The sequence below is a fragment of the Denticeps clupeoides genome, chromosome 7 (genome assembly GCF_900700375.1).
Source record: "Denticeps clupeoides chromosome 7, fDenClu1.1, whole genome shotgun sequence".
NCBI classification, from domain to species: domain Eukaryota; kingdom Metazoa; phylum Chordata; class Actinopteri; order Clupeiformes; family Denticipitidae; genus Denticeps; species Denticeps clupeoides.
In genome coordinates, this window is record NC_041713.1 from 11,963,650 (window position 1) to 11,979,907 (window position 16,258).

At 43.2% G+C, this 16,258-nt stretch overlaps 2 protein-coding genes across 2 annotated transcripts; both read left to right on the plus strand.

Moving 5' to 3' along the window:
- The first annotated feature begins 7,430 nt into the window (after window positions 1–7,430).
- Window positions 7,431–9,044, plus strand: LOC114793921 (dexamethasone-induced Ras-related protein 1-like). The gene is made up of 2 exons (XM_028986091.1): window positions 7,431–7,758; window positions 8,105–9,044. Exons 1-2 carry the CDS (start codon window positions 7,488–7,490, stop codon window positions 8,623–8,625), a joined length of 792 nt encoding a protein of 263 aa, XP_028841924.1. The 5' UTR covers window positions 7,431–7,487; the 3' UTR covers window positions 8,626–9,044.
- A 4,577-nt stretch (window positions 9,045–13,621) lies between these two features.
- On the plus strand, window positions 13,622–15,936 carry pglyrp6 (peptidoglycan recognition protein 6). The gene is made up of 5 exons (XM_028986088.1): window positions 13,622–13,731; window positions 13,867–14,694; window positions 14,916–15,126; window positions 15,479–15,773; window positions 15,850–15,936. The coding sequence occupies exons 1-5, from the start codon at window positions 13,668–13,670 to the stop codon at window positions 15,862–15,864; spliced, it is 1,413 nt and encodes a 470-aa protein (XP_028841921.1). The 5' UTR covers window positions 13,622–13,667; the 3' UTR covers window positions 15,865–15,936.
- The last annotated feature ends 322 nt before the right edge of the window (window positions 15,937–16,258 follow it).

Consider the following 16,258-nt stretch of genomic DNA (forward strand, 5'->3'; position numbering starts at 1 on the left):
GAGGTGGATGAGCCCCAAGGTACCCCTAAGTCCAGGTTGGGGGCTCCTCCTGAGAGAAGGGTGGGTGGGGAAGCGACGGAACTGAGTCCTCCGATAGCCGGTAAGAAGGGCAGGCCAGGCATTGGCCTGCGTCCATCTCCAGAAGGGTGGAGCACCACAGAGCCCCCTGGAAGGCATGAGGGCCCAGATGGGACAGACAAGAAGAGGGCCTTCTTGTCCCAACGGACACTGAAGGGGCTGGCCGGATGGTCAGGCGAAGCCCCCACATTGGCACCAAGGACATGCAGTGGGAGGGCCTGCACGTGCCCTGAAGGCATTAGCTTGGGGTGCAGTGAACAGTCGGCAGAGGGTCCGGGACCGCCTCCCTGCGCAGTGCAAGGAGAGAAGCTAGTCACACTCCAGCGGGTACATGCAGTGAGAGGGGCTGCATGGTCACAGAATGCATCAGACTGGGGTGAATTGATCAGTCACCGGAGGGCCCGGGACCGCCTCCTTGCACTGTGCAGGGAGAGAAGCTGGTCGAACTGCCAGCGGGGACATGCAATGAGAGGGGCTGCATGATCCCAGAAGGGGATGTGTGGAGACAGGGCCACACGTATGTACTCGGAAGGGTCGGCCCTGTTTTCTGTGTGCAGGTTGCAGGACCACATCTAGGAGCCAGCCAGACACAGCAAGGCAGGAGGCCTGTGGTTACAACTAAGGATCGACCTCAATACCACATTTTCTAAAGTACTCGCACTAGTATAAAGTCCCCCAATACCGGGGGCCGATACCACGGTCTGAGAAATCTATGTTTGAGCGGTGTGTAAGGGGTTAATCACAGGCGCCGCAGTGCCCGCCCCCAGGCCCCGCCCCCAACTCTGTAACTACTGACTGTAAGTTGTTCTAGGTAATGGCATCTGCTAAATGCTATAAATGTCATCGCAGTGATTAAGATGATAGACAGCCCTAATCATTTAGGGTCATCAATGTAGAGAACAAGTTTGCTTTTTTCCTGACAGTTCAGCTGTCCTGTAGATGAAAATGACTAATACTGTCAGGACCAAGGGGGAAATGGAAATGATGGACACCGAGGGTAGGGACAAGAGAAACACAGTTTATTGGGACAACACTGGGAATGGGCAAACAAGCCACCAATAAAAACCCCACTGTTTCTGCGGTCCTACGCCTTGCACACGGCCACAAGAATACAGCTCTCCAGCAGTCACGGATGCACATGTATCCACACAAGCTCCTGTATTGCACACACAAGAACAGACAGACGACACAAGCATGAGCTATGCAGATGGAGACACGGGGGACAGGGTTCTCTCGGCCTGCGTGTTGGAGATCCGCCGCCCGGTGATATGGAGCAGATGGCATGATCGTGGCTTGCTCTTCAGGTGCACCTGTGGCGTCCAGAGGAAGCTGAACGTCAAAAATGTCAAACGGTCATCTGATTATATGTCAGAGCCATGAGCATCTTCTTCCCGTGCTCTGCATCCAATTAACCCACTTTCCCCACATAAGTGCTGGAGACACTGAGAGCAGAAATGGTGCTCAGAAAAAAACAGGCCAACAAAGGCAAATGGAGAAATATCAGGAGACATGGAGACCGGGCAATGCTCTCGATGGAGATAGAGATGGTTTTTGTTCCAAGAACTTTTGGAAAGACACAGAGATTCTATGATTAATCTTTCTAAGAAAAGTGTTTACTGTGGATTTTATAGAAATGGAAAAAACTTGATCACATAAAGCAATCAAGATAAATCATTGTGGACCATACCTATTTGATAAGATGCAGAGACCACATTTTAAAGGGCATTTGGATGATAATGATTACATTGATTGCTGTAACTTCTTTTCCAATTGAGGTGCTCATTTTGCAAATCACTTTCAAATGAGCTCTAGGTTTTTTCAAACAAACAGTGGTAGAATAGTGTAGAGACTTAGGTTTCCTGGAAAGTGAGAGTTGTGTAAAGTATTCCAAAGACATTAGCGACTGTCATGATCCGGTCCGGAAGGGGTTACTCTGGTCCAGGATCCGTACCGGAGTTTCACGTTAGTCCTGTGTAATGTTTCCTAATGGTGTTCACCTGTGTCTGATGTATAAAGCTGCCCTGTATGTGTCTGTTCACTGTCGGGTGTTTGTTATGTAAATGTAAATGTAAATGTAAATGTTATGTTACATGTTCACCAGTTACCCGATGTCTCACCTGTCCTGTTCATCACAAATTAAACCCCTGTTTCGTGATGTCGTGCGACTGCTCCCTTCTTCCTCGTCAAGTTTTGTCATCATCGCAGTTCACCTGCCTCGCCATGCCAAACGGCCGTGACAGCGACCTCCTTAAAGAAAGGAAATGTGACATCATGAGGAGAAATGGCAGACATTTATAATGACCCAAGCCTCCCAGCTCTGGTCCAGCTCAGATTTCACCCAAAAATATTTAGAAAAAAAAAAGTAGGCATTCCCAATAAAATGAATAAAATATTATGCAAACTGGGTATTTTTTGTCTTTTGATTCAATTTGTTAAATAATAAGACTATCCTACTACCAACCTATCTCTCTATCTATCTGTCCATCTATCTATCTAAATATTTATATACATATCTCTGTCTGTCTTTCTGTTTGTCTTATAATTAATAAGGTAATTGTGATTGTTATTACATGTACGTTTTAATGAACACTTAATACAACTACTATGTGTTATTTCGTGTATACATCACAGTACCAATTAACTTGTTCACCTACAACTCTGAAAAAAAGTTAAGAGGCTGCAGCAATATTTTCTTTTATACTTATTCCCCAATTGATCAGCTTCTATCAGTGTTAAATATAACATATTAATATTTGACAACATTTGAATTCCATTTTGTCTTTCCTTCTATTCCAAAATCGAAAGTATTTTGTGAAGTGAGTCGTAGATACTGCTTTACTCGAGCTGAATGAGATCAAATCCAAAATAAATAGGCCCATATATTATACTATACATACATATTATAAATGTGTAGTGTACAGTAAGTACATTATATTGCCATGGCCAACAATTATGACCAGAGAAGCAAATGTTTTTTATTACATTTACTGTGTCTTACCGTAAGCGGCTATTGCTGAGCAGATGAAGAAAGGAGGGAAATAGAGACATGAGTCAACAGGAGAATTTAGACCCCAGTCTTACATCACATTTTAAATGAATCAAATTAGCATCCTGGTTTATTGCTTTACTGTCTGAGCCTGGCTTTATTGCATCACATTGCTCGGTAGCTCTGTATTTGATTAGTCTGGTGCGTGTTTGCTGAATTGGGCTAGAACCTGTTATATGAAATCACACATCTGACACATTCACGATTTAAATATGATCCAGTATTGCTGAACTGTGTGTCTACCTGGTGCAAGAAATCTGCCTCAAGTAATGTATAGAATAATTGGCTGCTCGTGTGTGAGTGTCTGTCAGGGTCTTACTTCTTTTTTAAGTCAAGACATGTTCATGCTACATACATGTCAGACAGTGCATAGTGAAATGAAACAACGTTTCTCCAGAACCTTGTGCCACATGCAATATTCAAGCAAGGTTACATATTGACATGAAGTGCACGTGTGTGACAGACAAGCAGTGCAAGAATAACAGAATAACAATGCACACAGCGATACAAACCAGTGAAACCAAACAATAGTCGATAAACAGACTCAAATGTAGACTGAACTTATGCTACGAGCTAAGTAAGTTGAATCAAGTGTCTGTTGAGTCATTATTAGTACAATTTAGAATACGGGGAAGAGTAAGAATGTAATTAAGACACATATGGTTAAATGGTAATGAACTGCTTGATGAACTTGAGAATGCGAATATTGGATGGTAAATTGACAGGGTTCTTACAGTCATTAAAAACCTGGAAAAGTCTTTAAAAAGTTGTAGAATACAAAATAAACACAAAAACATAATGGAGAAGTCACTGAAATCTGATTGACACATGAATGTATAAGGAAGTGCTCCTTGCTCATGTAAGGCTGTGCAAGAAATGTTTATCTTCATTTAAAACTACAATATTTAAAACAAGCCACAGGCTTATTGTATCTTTGCTAGCTTTAGATAGAGATCCACGTCACATGGTCCTACATGCGTTGCTTCTATGTTCCAGCACCTCCTGTTAAGAGTATTGTAAATATCTGCTGATGCTCTACGGGACCAATTTAACTCACACCCGGGTTTGCATGAACATGCAGGAAGAAACAATGTCATTTAAGTTAAGCTTTTTGTAATATTTTGGTAAATTTTTTTTTGGTTTGTTTTTGCACAGAAATTTCAGAGAACATATGGTCACATAAATTTGCCTTAGAGTGATTGAAAAGTCATGGAAAAGTAATGGAAATTCTTTTGTAAAAAGAACACTTTTCTACACAGTAAGTCTACAGCAAATCTTATTATAACTGGGAACAGCAGATGCAGGGCATCATTTAGACTCCACCTGCGCTGTGTTATTAGACTTCACTGTTTTTTTTAACCTGATATTTTACCTGATATTTCAAACGTCTTTGCCCTGTGAAACTGTTACTTATGTCCTGAACTGTGTTCAGATCATCTACCCATCCATTCTACAGTTTGGTACATAGTTATTCAGATTGAATGATGTTGTTATTTATGTTATTTACTATAATACATGTTGAATAATGGAATGTTCTGAACACATAATCCATCATCTGAACCCTATTTGCTTCCTTTCTGTAGACACAATAAAAATACATCCCTGCTACATTGGAGGTGAAGCCAGTTGATGTAGAGATGAGAATCGATGTAGGTTAACCTGGTGGGCCTGTAGGTAGGACACAGCGAGAGCAATTCTTCTCTTACAGCCAAGAAATTTTCCAAACTTAGCCATGTCTTCTCAGAATATTGTAGAAGTGAGGTGAAGCTGTGTGTGTTGTGTGCAGATGATTAATGCTGGACCCTCCAAATTTTCATGAAGTTGGACTTGGTTGTTGGGTTTCACCTTTCCAACATTTTTCCAGCTTCAGGACCCATTACATCACTGCAGAGGGAACAGCTAGCCTTAATTCTGTCTCTGGGGCATCCATGGGCAACCCTCATTTGCTCTGTTTTCTAGCACACCTTCCCCGCAGTATTACACAAAGAGGTGACCTTTCAGCTTGTGGCTGCAGCCAGTGTTCTACCGACTCCAATAATCACTTTCTGTCCTTCCGAACCTCCACCCTCCCCGGAGACTGCTAATATCACGGCACGTGTTTCCTTCATATTCATAGCTGGGAACACAGTGGTCTAATTACAGTAAAATGAGCCAGTTCAGCAGCAGCCAGCAAGCCCACCTACATTATAAAAACCACCCCCTGCAACTGAGGAGCCAACCTGTCAACACTGAATTCTTTAAAGGGTTTGGTGAGGGACAACGAAACCAAGCTTTATCATGTAACCAAGCTTTGGTCAACTGTAGTAATTGACCGAATTACAGAATGATGTATGCTCGTAAATAAGATGCAATGTAAATTGCAATTCCATGACAAACTAAAAAAATAATCAGTATGATAAATATAGACAACACCGAATCTCTTCCAGAACTTGTCTTAAGAACCATAGTTAATTTTAAAAAATACATGTAAAAAGTAGACCATTTTAAAGCAGTAATTTTTGTTATCATTGTTTAAATTTGGAACGCTAGTAGTTTTACAGGAATCAGTCATACTCTATTCCTAGACTGGGAATATGTTATTTCTTTGTATGAAACAGCAGTTGTATTATTACATGAACAGTAGCGTTTGTGTGCACAACATCCCAGAAAGCAAGTAAGGAAACTTTTATTAACTGAATTTCCCCAAACCACGTCACGTCGTCCTGGCGCACTCAGCATTAGGGACTAAACACAATGTTTCGTCAGTTCTGTTTGTTTTCACGGGATTTCTGGGGGCAGGAATTAAAGGGCTGTCTGGAGGTGGAGCAGAGGCCAGGACAACGCCGGGATAAGTGACGAGTGATTCGACTGTGAGTCACAGCCTATCTTTAGCCCCCTGCCGGGTACGGTGGCTTGCTCCATGCAGAAAGCTGGTCAATACTCGTCAGGCCACCCGCAGAGTTGATTTCTGATGGCCCTTGACGGAACAATTACTGGATGATTGTAAGGTCACGCCAAAGTCACATGATCCACAGGTTAGAATCAAATTAGACAAAGATCCTGAACTAATAATATGGGTTTTTTAAGAAAAGCAATTAATTTCAGTGAGATGAGAGTAGAAAAAAACATCAGAACAGATATGAGTTCAAGATCCATAAAAAAAAAGGATGTAATTTGATTGCAGGAACACTTGCATACAAATCTGCTTTAACAAAAGCCTTAATCACAGTTCAGAATCATAAGTATATATTGAATTATAAGTATATAAGTATATATAAGAATCAATCGTATATTTTGAATCATAAGTATATATATGAGAATCATAAGTATATATTGAAAAAAAAAGATGCAGTCATATTAGTGTTTGGATTAATAGTTAGTCGATCAGTAGAGAAATTTACAATAATGCATATGAGTTCATGTGAAAATGGCATTGTGAATAGGTTAGTGAAAGTAAAAGTGAAGTGCAAAGTCATTGTGATACACAGCACACGGTGACACAACAAAATGTGTCCTCTGCATTTAACCATCACCCTGAGCACTGGGCAGCCATGCCAGGCGCCCGGGGAGCATTCTTTTATTATTACTTTTAGAGCAACAGGTCCAACTCTAAACTGCATTTTAGCATTACCCATTTATTTCATTTTGTTTTTGTGGTTTTCTTTATTTCTCAGACTGATTAATTACATGTTTTCTGAATGATCGATTTCATTTAATTTAAATATCACTGGTCTGTGAAAGTGTCCATCACGAATCCCGGCTGGATCTCCAGGATCTCCAGCAGTCCCTCTTGTGGTTTAATGCAGTGTTGCACATGAAAAGAACTGTCAATCAAACCGAAGAGCTTGATTTATAATGCATGCAATGTTTTTATTGCATATAGATCAAATTGCATATCATTGCATGCAATCATCAAAATATAATAAAACCAACGAAACACTCTTACAGACGGCGTATTGTTATTGCGGTTGTTACGTGAATAATAATGAATAATGCATCCCAGGTAATATTGGATTATCTCATACGATCCTGGTTGATCGGCGACATGTGGCTGTCACATCGCGCTGGTGACAAAGCGCTTGTTTGATCCCTCAGAATAATCCGGACGGACGCTTCACGCTCATCTCCCCCCATCAAAAACAAACCAGCGTGAGACTCCGAAGCTCCGAAGCGAAACGGGACGGGACGGGCTGACGCCAAAAAAAAAAAAAAAAAAAAAAGACGCGTCCCCGCCAGCATCACCCGGCTTGTCGGCGGCGGTGCGTAATGGATGACGCGCCGGAGAGGGGCGGCGCGCAGCGTATAAATCCGGCGCCGGGAGCCCGGCTGCAGCGTCGGCACCGTCAGCACCGGAAACCCTCGCCAGACGCCACGCGCCGCAGACATGATCAAGAAGACGTCGCCGTCGGAAAACGAGTTCGACATCCCCGCCAAGAACTGCTACCGGATGGTGATCCTCGGCTCCACCAAGGTCGGAAAGACGGCCCTGGTCTCGCGCTTCCTGAACGAGCGCTTCGACGACCAGTACACGCCGACCATCGAGGACTTCCACAGGAAATTTTACAGCATCCGCGGGGACGTGTACCAGCTGGACATTTTGGACACCTCTGGGAACCACCCGTTCCCCGCGATGAGGAGGCTCTCCATCCTCACAGGTAACGGTCCCGCTCCGCGGCTGGACTTGTAAAAGTCATCTGATGGGAGGAATATTACCTCAGATATCGTTCGGTCGTTTGCACGTATTCGATAGAACTCGATCACTGGGCTGAAAATGTTGGACTGTATTTAAAACCAGTTGGATTGTTTCCCGCTCTGAATTTGATAATGCACAAAATCAGTGATGCGCTGGCCTTAAAGTGAAGCGATGAGACCTCAGTTCAGTTCGGCCACACATGAACGTGAACGAGAAGCGTCTGACCGCTGTAGTCCAGTCTGTGCGATAACTCGATGGGAAGTACGCAGGATTTGTGTATTAACAAGTGCATTTTTGTCTTTCCTCAGGTGATGTCTTCATCCTGGTTTTCAGTCTGGACAACAAAGACTCTTTCCAGGAGGTGCAGCGCCTTAAGAGGCAGATTTTCGAGACCAAGTCATGCCTGAAAAACAAGACGAAGGAGAATGTGGACGTCCCGCTGGTCATCTGCGGCAACAAGTGCGACCGTGAATTCTACCGGGAGGTCAAGCAGGAGGAGATCGAGCAGCTCGTCCATGGGGAGGAGCAGTGTGCCTACTTCGAGATCTCTGCCAAGCGGAATTCCAACGTGGACCAGATGTTCCACGCCCTCTTCGCCATGGCCAAGCTGCCCAACGAGATGAGCCCTGACCGCCACAGGAAGGTGTCGCTGCAGTACTGTGACGTGCTGCACCGGAAGTCGCTCCGAAACAAAAAGCTGAAGGACGGCGACGCGTACGGCATCGTGGCGCCCTTCGCCCGCCGCCCGAGCGTCCACAGCGACCTGATGTACATCAAGGAGAAAGCGGTCGGTGGGAGCCAAGGCAAGGACCGGTGTGTCATCTGCTGAGCACGCGATGGCTGGCCGCCGCTGAGGGCAGAAAATAGCCGGGAGGCCGACTCGCGGTGAGCGAGGTTCTCAGAGAGACTCCGCCTCACCTGCCGGCGCAGGGTGCCACGGACGTCCGTCCCCCCCCACCCGGGTGGGTGTGTGCGCCCAAAGGGCGAGTGCATAGAGTGGTCAAGAGGCCAGGCCCTGAGGATTCAGGCACGTGGTGTGGTAAATCGAGGTGAAGCCACCCACCCTTTATCTCCTTAGGCTACGTGTTTTAGCAAAGCGTCGTCTACATGGATGTGGCAGCCTATAGACAGAACCCGTTTACATTTTGCCACGTTGGCCTGTTTTATATGGAGCTTTATATAGTGCCGAGACTTGAACGTTCCTTTATAGCACTGCGAACAAAAAGAGTGTTTCGATGTGTATTTATTCTTACTACCTATTTTCTTTTTTCACCTTCTAATAAAAAGTGAAAACGAACAACTGTTTTGTTTTGTCTCATGCCTGATCAGTGCCCTTTCACCACTCTGCTCGCCACTCAACAGTAACCAGATTTCAAGAGAATTGGATTCTGGGGAGATTTCAAGCCAATGAATTGCACTTTAATCACTCAAAATGCACACCAGCATTTCTCTGCATTTCTATGCCATTTACTTTCAGTTAATATTGGACCGGCCTTCAAAAGTCTTAAACTGATTATATCAGTCTCTGATTACCATGATCCTCTCCATGATCTTTAATATCTCAGGGTTTTTTCGGTACGTATCCCTCCATCAATTACTCACAAAATTACTTTAGAATTATTCTATGTGTGAGTTGGCATTGCGGTAGGAGTCCAAAAGGTTGAATCAATGAGCCTGAATGCAAAAATGTTCAAGTGCACTCCAAGATAAAGTTTTGAGAGCCCTGCCTGAGAGCATTAATTCTAACTTCTAGAACCTTCTATAACCTTCTCTATATATACGACACATCCCGATCCGCAACTGAGGGGCCACTGAGCAAAGCACCGTCCCCACACGCTGCTCCCCGGGTGCCTGTCATGGCTGCCCACTGCTCACCAAGGGTGATGGTTAAAAGCAGAGGACACATTTTGTTGTGTCACCGTGTGCTGTGCTGTTTTTCACAATGACAAGCACTTCACTTTCACTTTAAAACCATACATAATACATTTCCATTCCAACATACAAATAGGGATAGGCATCGAGTGCGCTGGAGGTTTTTATTGCATGTGCTATTCAAGAAAGGGATGTATGGATGAGAAAACAGAGTTAGCATTCAATCACAAGGAAATGTAACGTTTTTTGCTTTACGTTGCTAACGTTATTGCTCGCTGCTTTGTTATTGCTGCTTCATTTACCGCTAGGCCACCACTACCCCAAGACGCCCTTATCCAGAGCGACTTACAGTCATGGACAGTCCCCACTGGAGCAACTTATAGACAAGTGTCTTGCTCAGGGACACAATGGTTGTAAGTGGGATTTGAACCTGGGTCTTTTGGTTTATAGGCGAGTGTGTTACCCACTAGGCTACTACCACCCTAATATCATACCATACCATAACAAGTATACATGTGAAGCTCAGTTTTTCTCCTTCTTTTGCCCTCATTTTCTGTTGTCAGTGGGGGGCGGAGTCATACGTAGGTACACCCACCCAGCTAGACCTCCCACTTATGTACATGTACATCTATCACACTTTCAAGCATGTACTGAAATATATAAATTTCATATGTTCAAGCATCCAGCTTCATTTTCCTCCTTATATTTAGCTCCAAGGTAGAATGAGTAAATTACATAGCAAAACAACAAACTTGCTCTCCAGCTTCGTGGCAGGATCTGACAGATACAATTATGAAGGACGCGGCTGGGATTGGTGCCCACACTTATGGCTACGAATCTAAGGGCTATGGCATTGCATTTATCGGGGACTACATGACCAGCCTACCATTCCAGCATTCCCAGCAGCTGGTTAGGGATCCGCTGACCCAGTGTGCAGTGAGTGCTGGACGACTCATGTCTATCTACATTCTGCATGGGCACAGAGAGCCAGTCGATACCTCCTGCCCTGGCGATGCCTTCTATTCTGAGATCAGAACCTGGTCACATTTTGAGGTATGCGTGTTTGATGTAGCTGTACTTAATTACGTTCTAGCAATATGCATTGGCTGTTTCTTAACAGGCAACTCTATTTGCAACTGTTTTGCTCTGTTTTTATTTCAGGACGTGCGTTCTTAAGAATGGAGAAGCAACTTACAGCCAATATAGTGCAAGTCATTCTTTCATTCCTTTAACCAAAAAAAAAAAGCTTCCTGACATCTTCCAAACATATCAGACCGTACTGAACAAGTCTATCAAAAGACTACATCTGTTCTAATTCATTACAGCTCTCTGCCTCCCTCTTCAGGTGAACCGAGGTAGTGCAGGACCACACTATGACTAGATTACGGATAACAACAGGAAAGACTCAGTACATAGATATAATTAAAGAAAAATAAGTAAATAGATATAATTCATTAGCTTTTAAACAAGATATCAAAATATGTTTAATAAGAGAGACAAATAAAAACAAAGTGAATTTGCATTTGCGTTAACCATCTGCTTTTCTATTTCTAAATTGAAATGTACCTATAATAAGAAATATAATCTTTCACCTATTTCAAATCATACTTTAACTTTCTTTTCCACACAATGACACATCGGCGAAAAGACACAAACAGGATAGATTTCTACATGTAGAAACAGGTGATAACAATCAGGAAACATAATCACACAAGACTAACATGAAACTCCGGTCCGAACTCTGGACCTGGAGCAACCCCTGCTGAACCGGATCATGACAGATCTATTTGTTATCTGGTTTAGATTTTATTGACGCCATGTGTTTTCATGGTTTGGGGGTTAGTTTGGTTTTGCAACGCAAATATATTTCAGAATCACTGGACTTTTCCATAAACAATTGGGGAGGTGCTATTTCTATTTCCTCTCCCACTCGCATTTTAACTGCAGTGATACAGAAAAATTAATCATCATGCCATTTTCTTTGTCACCAATAGATGTCACCCACTCATTGCATTAAAAATGTCACGAAGATTTAACAGTTTTGCCATGCGGTCCATTCAGATCTGTCAGAGTGGCAGTGTTTGCTCATCACTAGTTGACACTATTTCCAGAAATAGAGGTCGCCATTGTTGTGTGCCACCCAGACACCATCTGCCCTGGCAGCTAGAATAGCTGCTCTGTGCAGAGCCAGTTTCACGCTGAAGGGAGAAAATTACCCTTGCAGGCTTCAAAGCCCCCAGGAGAGTCAGTGTGTCTCTGCCGAATCATAGGCTTACATAAAGAACTTATACATGTATGGAAAATGAATTTAAATAGTTGCTTAGTGTTTCTCACATTTATCATTTAGGCTTTCACTTTCACTTTATTCATTACAAAGACACTTCTGTACATATTTTATCACACCAGATTTCATCACAGAAAATGAATCTGGCATAAAACATGTTTAATTTTTTTCACATCAGTCTACAGAAGCTCTCTGTCGCTCGATTTCATTGTCAAGTACAATATTCTCCAAACACAGTCCTGCACTGCAAGGCTAAATGAAAGGTGTGGGGTTCCACTTTGAAGAAACTAACTTCAAAATAAAGGTCCTGGCAGAGTGGCAGAGCAAGGATTTTTTAAGTAAGAGGCCATCAAGGGGCCTCAATATTCAGAAAGGGGCCAAAATTTTGTCGAACATCCTTAATCACAGTCCCTGGTTTTGGTAAGGTTGAAATTAATTTATGAAAATATATCTGGTAAATCAGACAAACATAATGTTTGCACTCTCCACCATGTGCCCTTATTTGTATATGGTGTTTTTAAAATTGTATATTGTGTTTTTTAAAATTGTATTTATACCTTTGTATTCAATGTTACTGTTTTGTATTTAATGTTACTTGTATGGGTCTGAGAGTAATTTCAATTCTCTGCATGTCCTGTACATGTGGCAGAATTGACAATAAAGCTGACTTTGACTTGACTTGACTTTGACTGATGTGGGACAATTCCTTGAATTTCTATGTCATTTCAGAAAGGAGCAATATTAAACTTTTCATATATTACAGCATTAACTGTTGTTGCTCTCCCTAAATGATTTCTGACATGATGACGTAGGACTGGAGGTGTCCTGCTCTTCGCCAGCCTATGATCTGCCATCTTCTCCTGCCCTCTTCCTGCCATTTTCAGTAGCAGGCACATTTACTCTTTTGGCCAAAAACTGTTGAATTCCAACCTGAGACAGACCCTTTCTTTTCATATTCTCCATAAAATTAACACACAAACCCAAATTACAAAGAAGCACATTAATTAGCTTAATATTTTGCAGTTGATTGTTTGAACACAAGTAGGGCCTCACTTAACATTACTGTAAACCAGGTGAGTCCAAACCTTTTTCATTGACTGTCACATATAGAAAATATATGAATATCTGGGTCACCCAGTACAGATGAGGAATATTGTGTCACATGTTTGGTTTTGTAGTGTCATCCCTAGGCATAATTTGCATTGGGGGAAGGGGTTAGGGGGGATTACCCCTGCAAAAATTGTGGCTAGTGACAGCTGTCCCAATGCAATACAGAATTCAGCATGCATATTAATTTCCAGTTAGTCTCTCCAAATGATACAGAGTTCTGTTCTGTCAATCAAAAGCACAATACATGCTTTGTCTCATTTGAAGGAAATTAGAAATTGCAATAACTGAAACTCAGAGACAGCATTGTAGACTGCTCTGCTCTGTAAAAGAACATGTATTCACTGTTTTTCTTGTGCTCACCACCGAAAAAAGAACATTTTTCTTCTTAATGAACTGAAGCAAACGAACACACACTCACATTTAAAAACACAAGCATTGTGCAGTCACAGCACCTGTAAACTTCCCACCCATTATATAGTTTCTCTGATAACAATCAGAGGTGTTTTACTGCGCAGTGCTTACATAAGACCTTCAAAGTGAAAATAGTCCAGACGGAAAATACGTCTGGCACACAGGAGGAGAAAGCAGCTCAAGTACTTTTCCACATGGATTGCTCCTGGATATGGCTGTTGTCCATTTTTGTGGTGGAGGTCTCCTCTCGTAATCCTGGTACGTATAATGAACAACTTATTTTTGTCCAAACACAATGTCTTATCACAATGCTTGTTAAATTGTAATGACTATTCGGTGAGGGGGGTGAGATTCCTCCATAAATAATCTGAATTACTGTGGGTTGGTTTTCAGAAGATTTATACAGTCACATGGATCATTTCATCCAAGTTGTGAAATGGGTGGAGGACCAGGCCCCCAAACTAAAACCTGTTGAGGTGGTGAAGGTCCTGCGTAAAACAGCTGGACTTGAAGATCCATTCATCCACCGATACCTAGATGTTCTTGATAACAGTGACAGCATAGTTTCCAATGCAACCATCTCTCAGTACATCTCCAAGGTCACAATTCACAAGGTAACAAAAACAGGTCTTGAGAAGGGTGTGGTGCTCACTGCTGATGGCACCACTGTTGCTCTGGCCCCTGTGTTGTTGGGCATTGAAGCCGGACTCCTCTCAGTGACCAGAAGTCGTGTTCATGGCCTGTACCCTCTAGCTCTGACAAAGAATCTTGCTGTGTCCTTCCTGCATCACTATGAAAAGCCTGCAACAACCAATCTCCTCGGCACCAATGGTTGCTGGGATAGCGTGACCTCGCCCAAAATTTTTACCCTAACTGGAGAGCCATCTCGAGCCACTGAAGCCTTGGTGAATGGGGGAATGGATGGAGTAATACTGGGAAGGGAGGTGTCCCAACCATCCCGTCATCCCACCAGTCTCAGCAGCCTGCTGAAGAAGTACTACAGTCATTGGCTGGGGTCCACTGGGTTGGACAGTGCTCCAAGGCTTATTGGACGCCTGCGCAGGAACAATTTCAAGAAGCTTGTTGGCTCAGCCTCACTGAGGAAGCAGATCACATGGGCACTGGCTACGCATCAAAAAGGGAAAAAATACAAGATGGACACAGAAAAGCTACAGATTATGGTGGAAGAAGGAGTGAAAACTTTTTTCCACAGATACATGGGTAAGTTAGCGATACATTGGTACAGTTGTCCAAAGGTTATAATTAATTCCACATGCTATTCATAAAAAAGGTCTAAAGAAATGCTAGAGATATGTATATATAGATGTAAATTACAGAATGTCATTGCAATTATTCTAAGTAAAATCATCTTTTCACCATTGTCACAATGTGATCTATGAAGGGTCTGCTCAAACAAGAAAAAAAATCCTTTTGTTTGATAGACTGTCCTACCATCATTCCCCGTTGTCAGTGGGGTGCGGAACCATACCGAGGCACGCCCACCCAACTGTCCCTCCCACTTTCATTCATGTACATCCATCACACCCATGAACCCGGCCAGCCCTGTCTGACCTTTGAGGAATGTTCCAGGGACATGAGGGCCATGCAACGCTTCCACCAGGAGGTACGCGGCTGGGATGACATTGGATACAGGTATGTACGTCAGGTCATTTTTTAAGCAATATCTGAGTTAGGATGTGCAGGGGCTTGTTGTCATGGTGCTGTATTCCCAACACATGCAATTATCTACTGTACAGTAAATGCCAGGTTCGTCCAGGCTTGTTCGTGCATGTCTAATGTCTGCATGTCTAAGTGTGGTTTTTGATTTACAGGCCATGTTCAAAGTCAAATGTTTCTGTAAATTGTCTGGTAACAAGGACAGGATATGAAGTACACTACTGGGTGCATAGATTATATATTTGTGCATGCATGTTCGTTACTACCATTGTACAGGGTAAACATGGAAGGACAAAGATAAACATCTCAGGGTCCGCCCTCTCTCCAGCTTTGTGGCAGGCTCTGATGGGTACATTTATGAAGGGCGTGGCTGGCACTGGCAAGGTGCTCACACTTTGGGCCAAAACGCTAAGGGCTATGGCGTCTCTTTCATTGGGAACTACATGGCTAGCCTGCCATCTCGGCATTCCCAGGAACTGGTGAGGGATCAGCTGACCAAGTGTGCAGTAAGTGCCGGGAGACTCGTCCCCAACTACATTGTGCATGGCCACAGACAGCTGGTCACCACCTCGTGCCCTGGTGATGCCTTCTATTCTGAAATCAGGACCTGGGAGCATTTCAAGGTATTCCAATGCACAATTTGGACATACAGCTAACTAGCATAGTTTCCTCACAGATGTTGAAACCCTTGTCTTTCAGGAAGTGCGTTCTTAGGAAAGGCAGAAGCAGCTTACAGCAAGCCTGATGCAAGCATTAACTGTTACAAAATAAACACTTTGAACCTGCTGAGGGCACAATGCTCCACTTCTTGCATCACCCATTCTTTTCACCGATGGTTGGAGAAACACGTCCTAACATACGTCGCCCTGTTCTGGGCCAGTCCATAAACACAGACCATAAAACCGGCCAAGGGCAGTAAAGTTGACGACAGCCTTCTGCTGCCCCCTGCAGGCGAACCGGGGAAGTGCAGAGCCAACACTGTCACAACGTTTAAATAATATTTCCAATCAATTCCGTCATTTTAACGGATTCATTTGGCAGCTGTGAATGATCAAATCAATTATTATAATGTCTATTGCTTTTATTGTTTATTATTAAAAAATAAACA

Coding starts and splice junctions, on each gene's coding strand:
- LOC114793921 (XM_028986091.1), top strand. CDS start 7,488: ATGATCAAGAAGACGTCGCCGTCGGAAAACGAGTTCGACATCCCCGCC. Junction 7,759..8,104: donor GAGGCTCTCCATCCTCACAG/GTAACGGTCCCG, acceptor GTCTTTCCTCAG/GTGATGTCTTCATCCTGGTT.
- pglyrp6 (XM_028986088.1), top strand. CDS start 13,668: ATGGATTGCTCCTGGATATGGCTGTTGTCCATTTTTGTGGTGGAGGTC. Junction 14,695..14,915: donor TTTTTTCCACAGATACATGG/GTAAGTTAGCGA, acceptor TTTGTTTGATAG/ACTGTCCTACCATCATTCCC. Junction 15,127..15,478: donor TGGGATGACATTGGATACAG/GTATGTACGTCA, acceptor CCCTCTCTCCAG/CTTTGTGGCAGGCTCTGATG.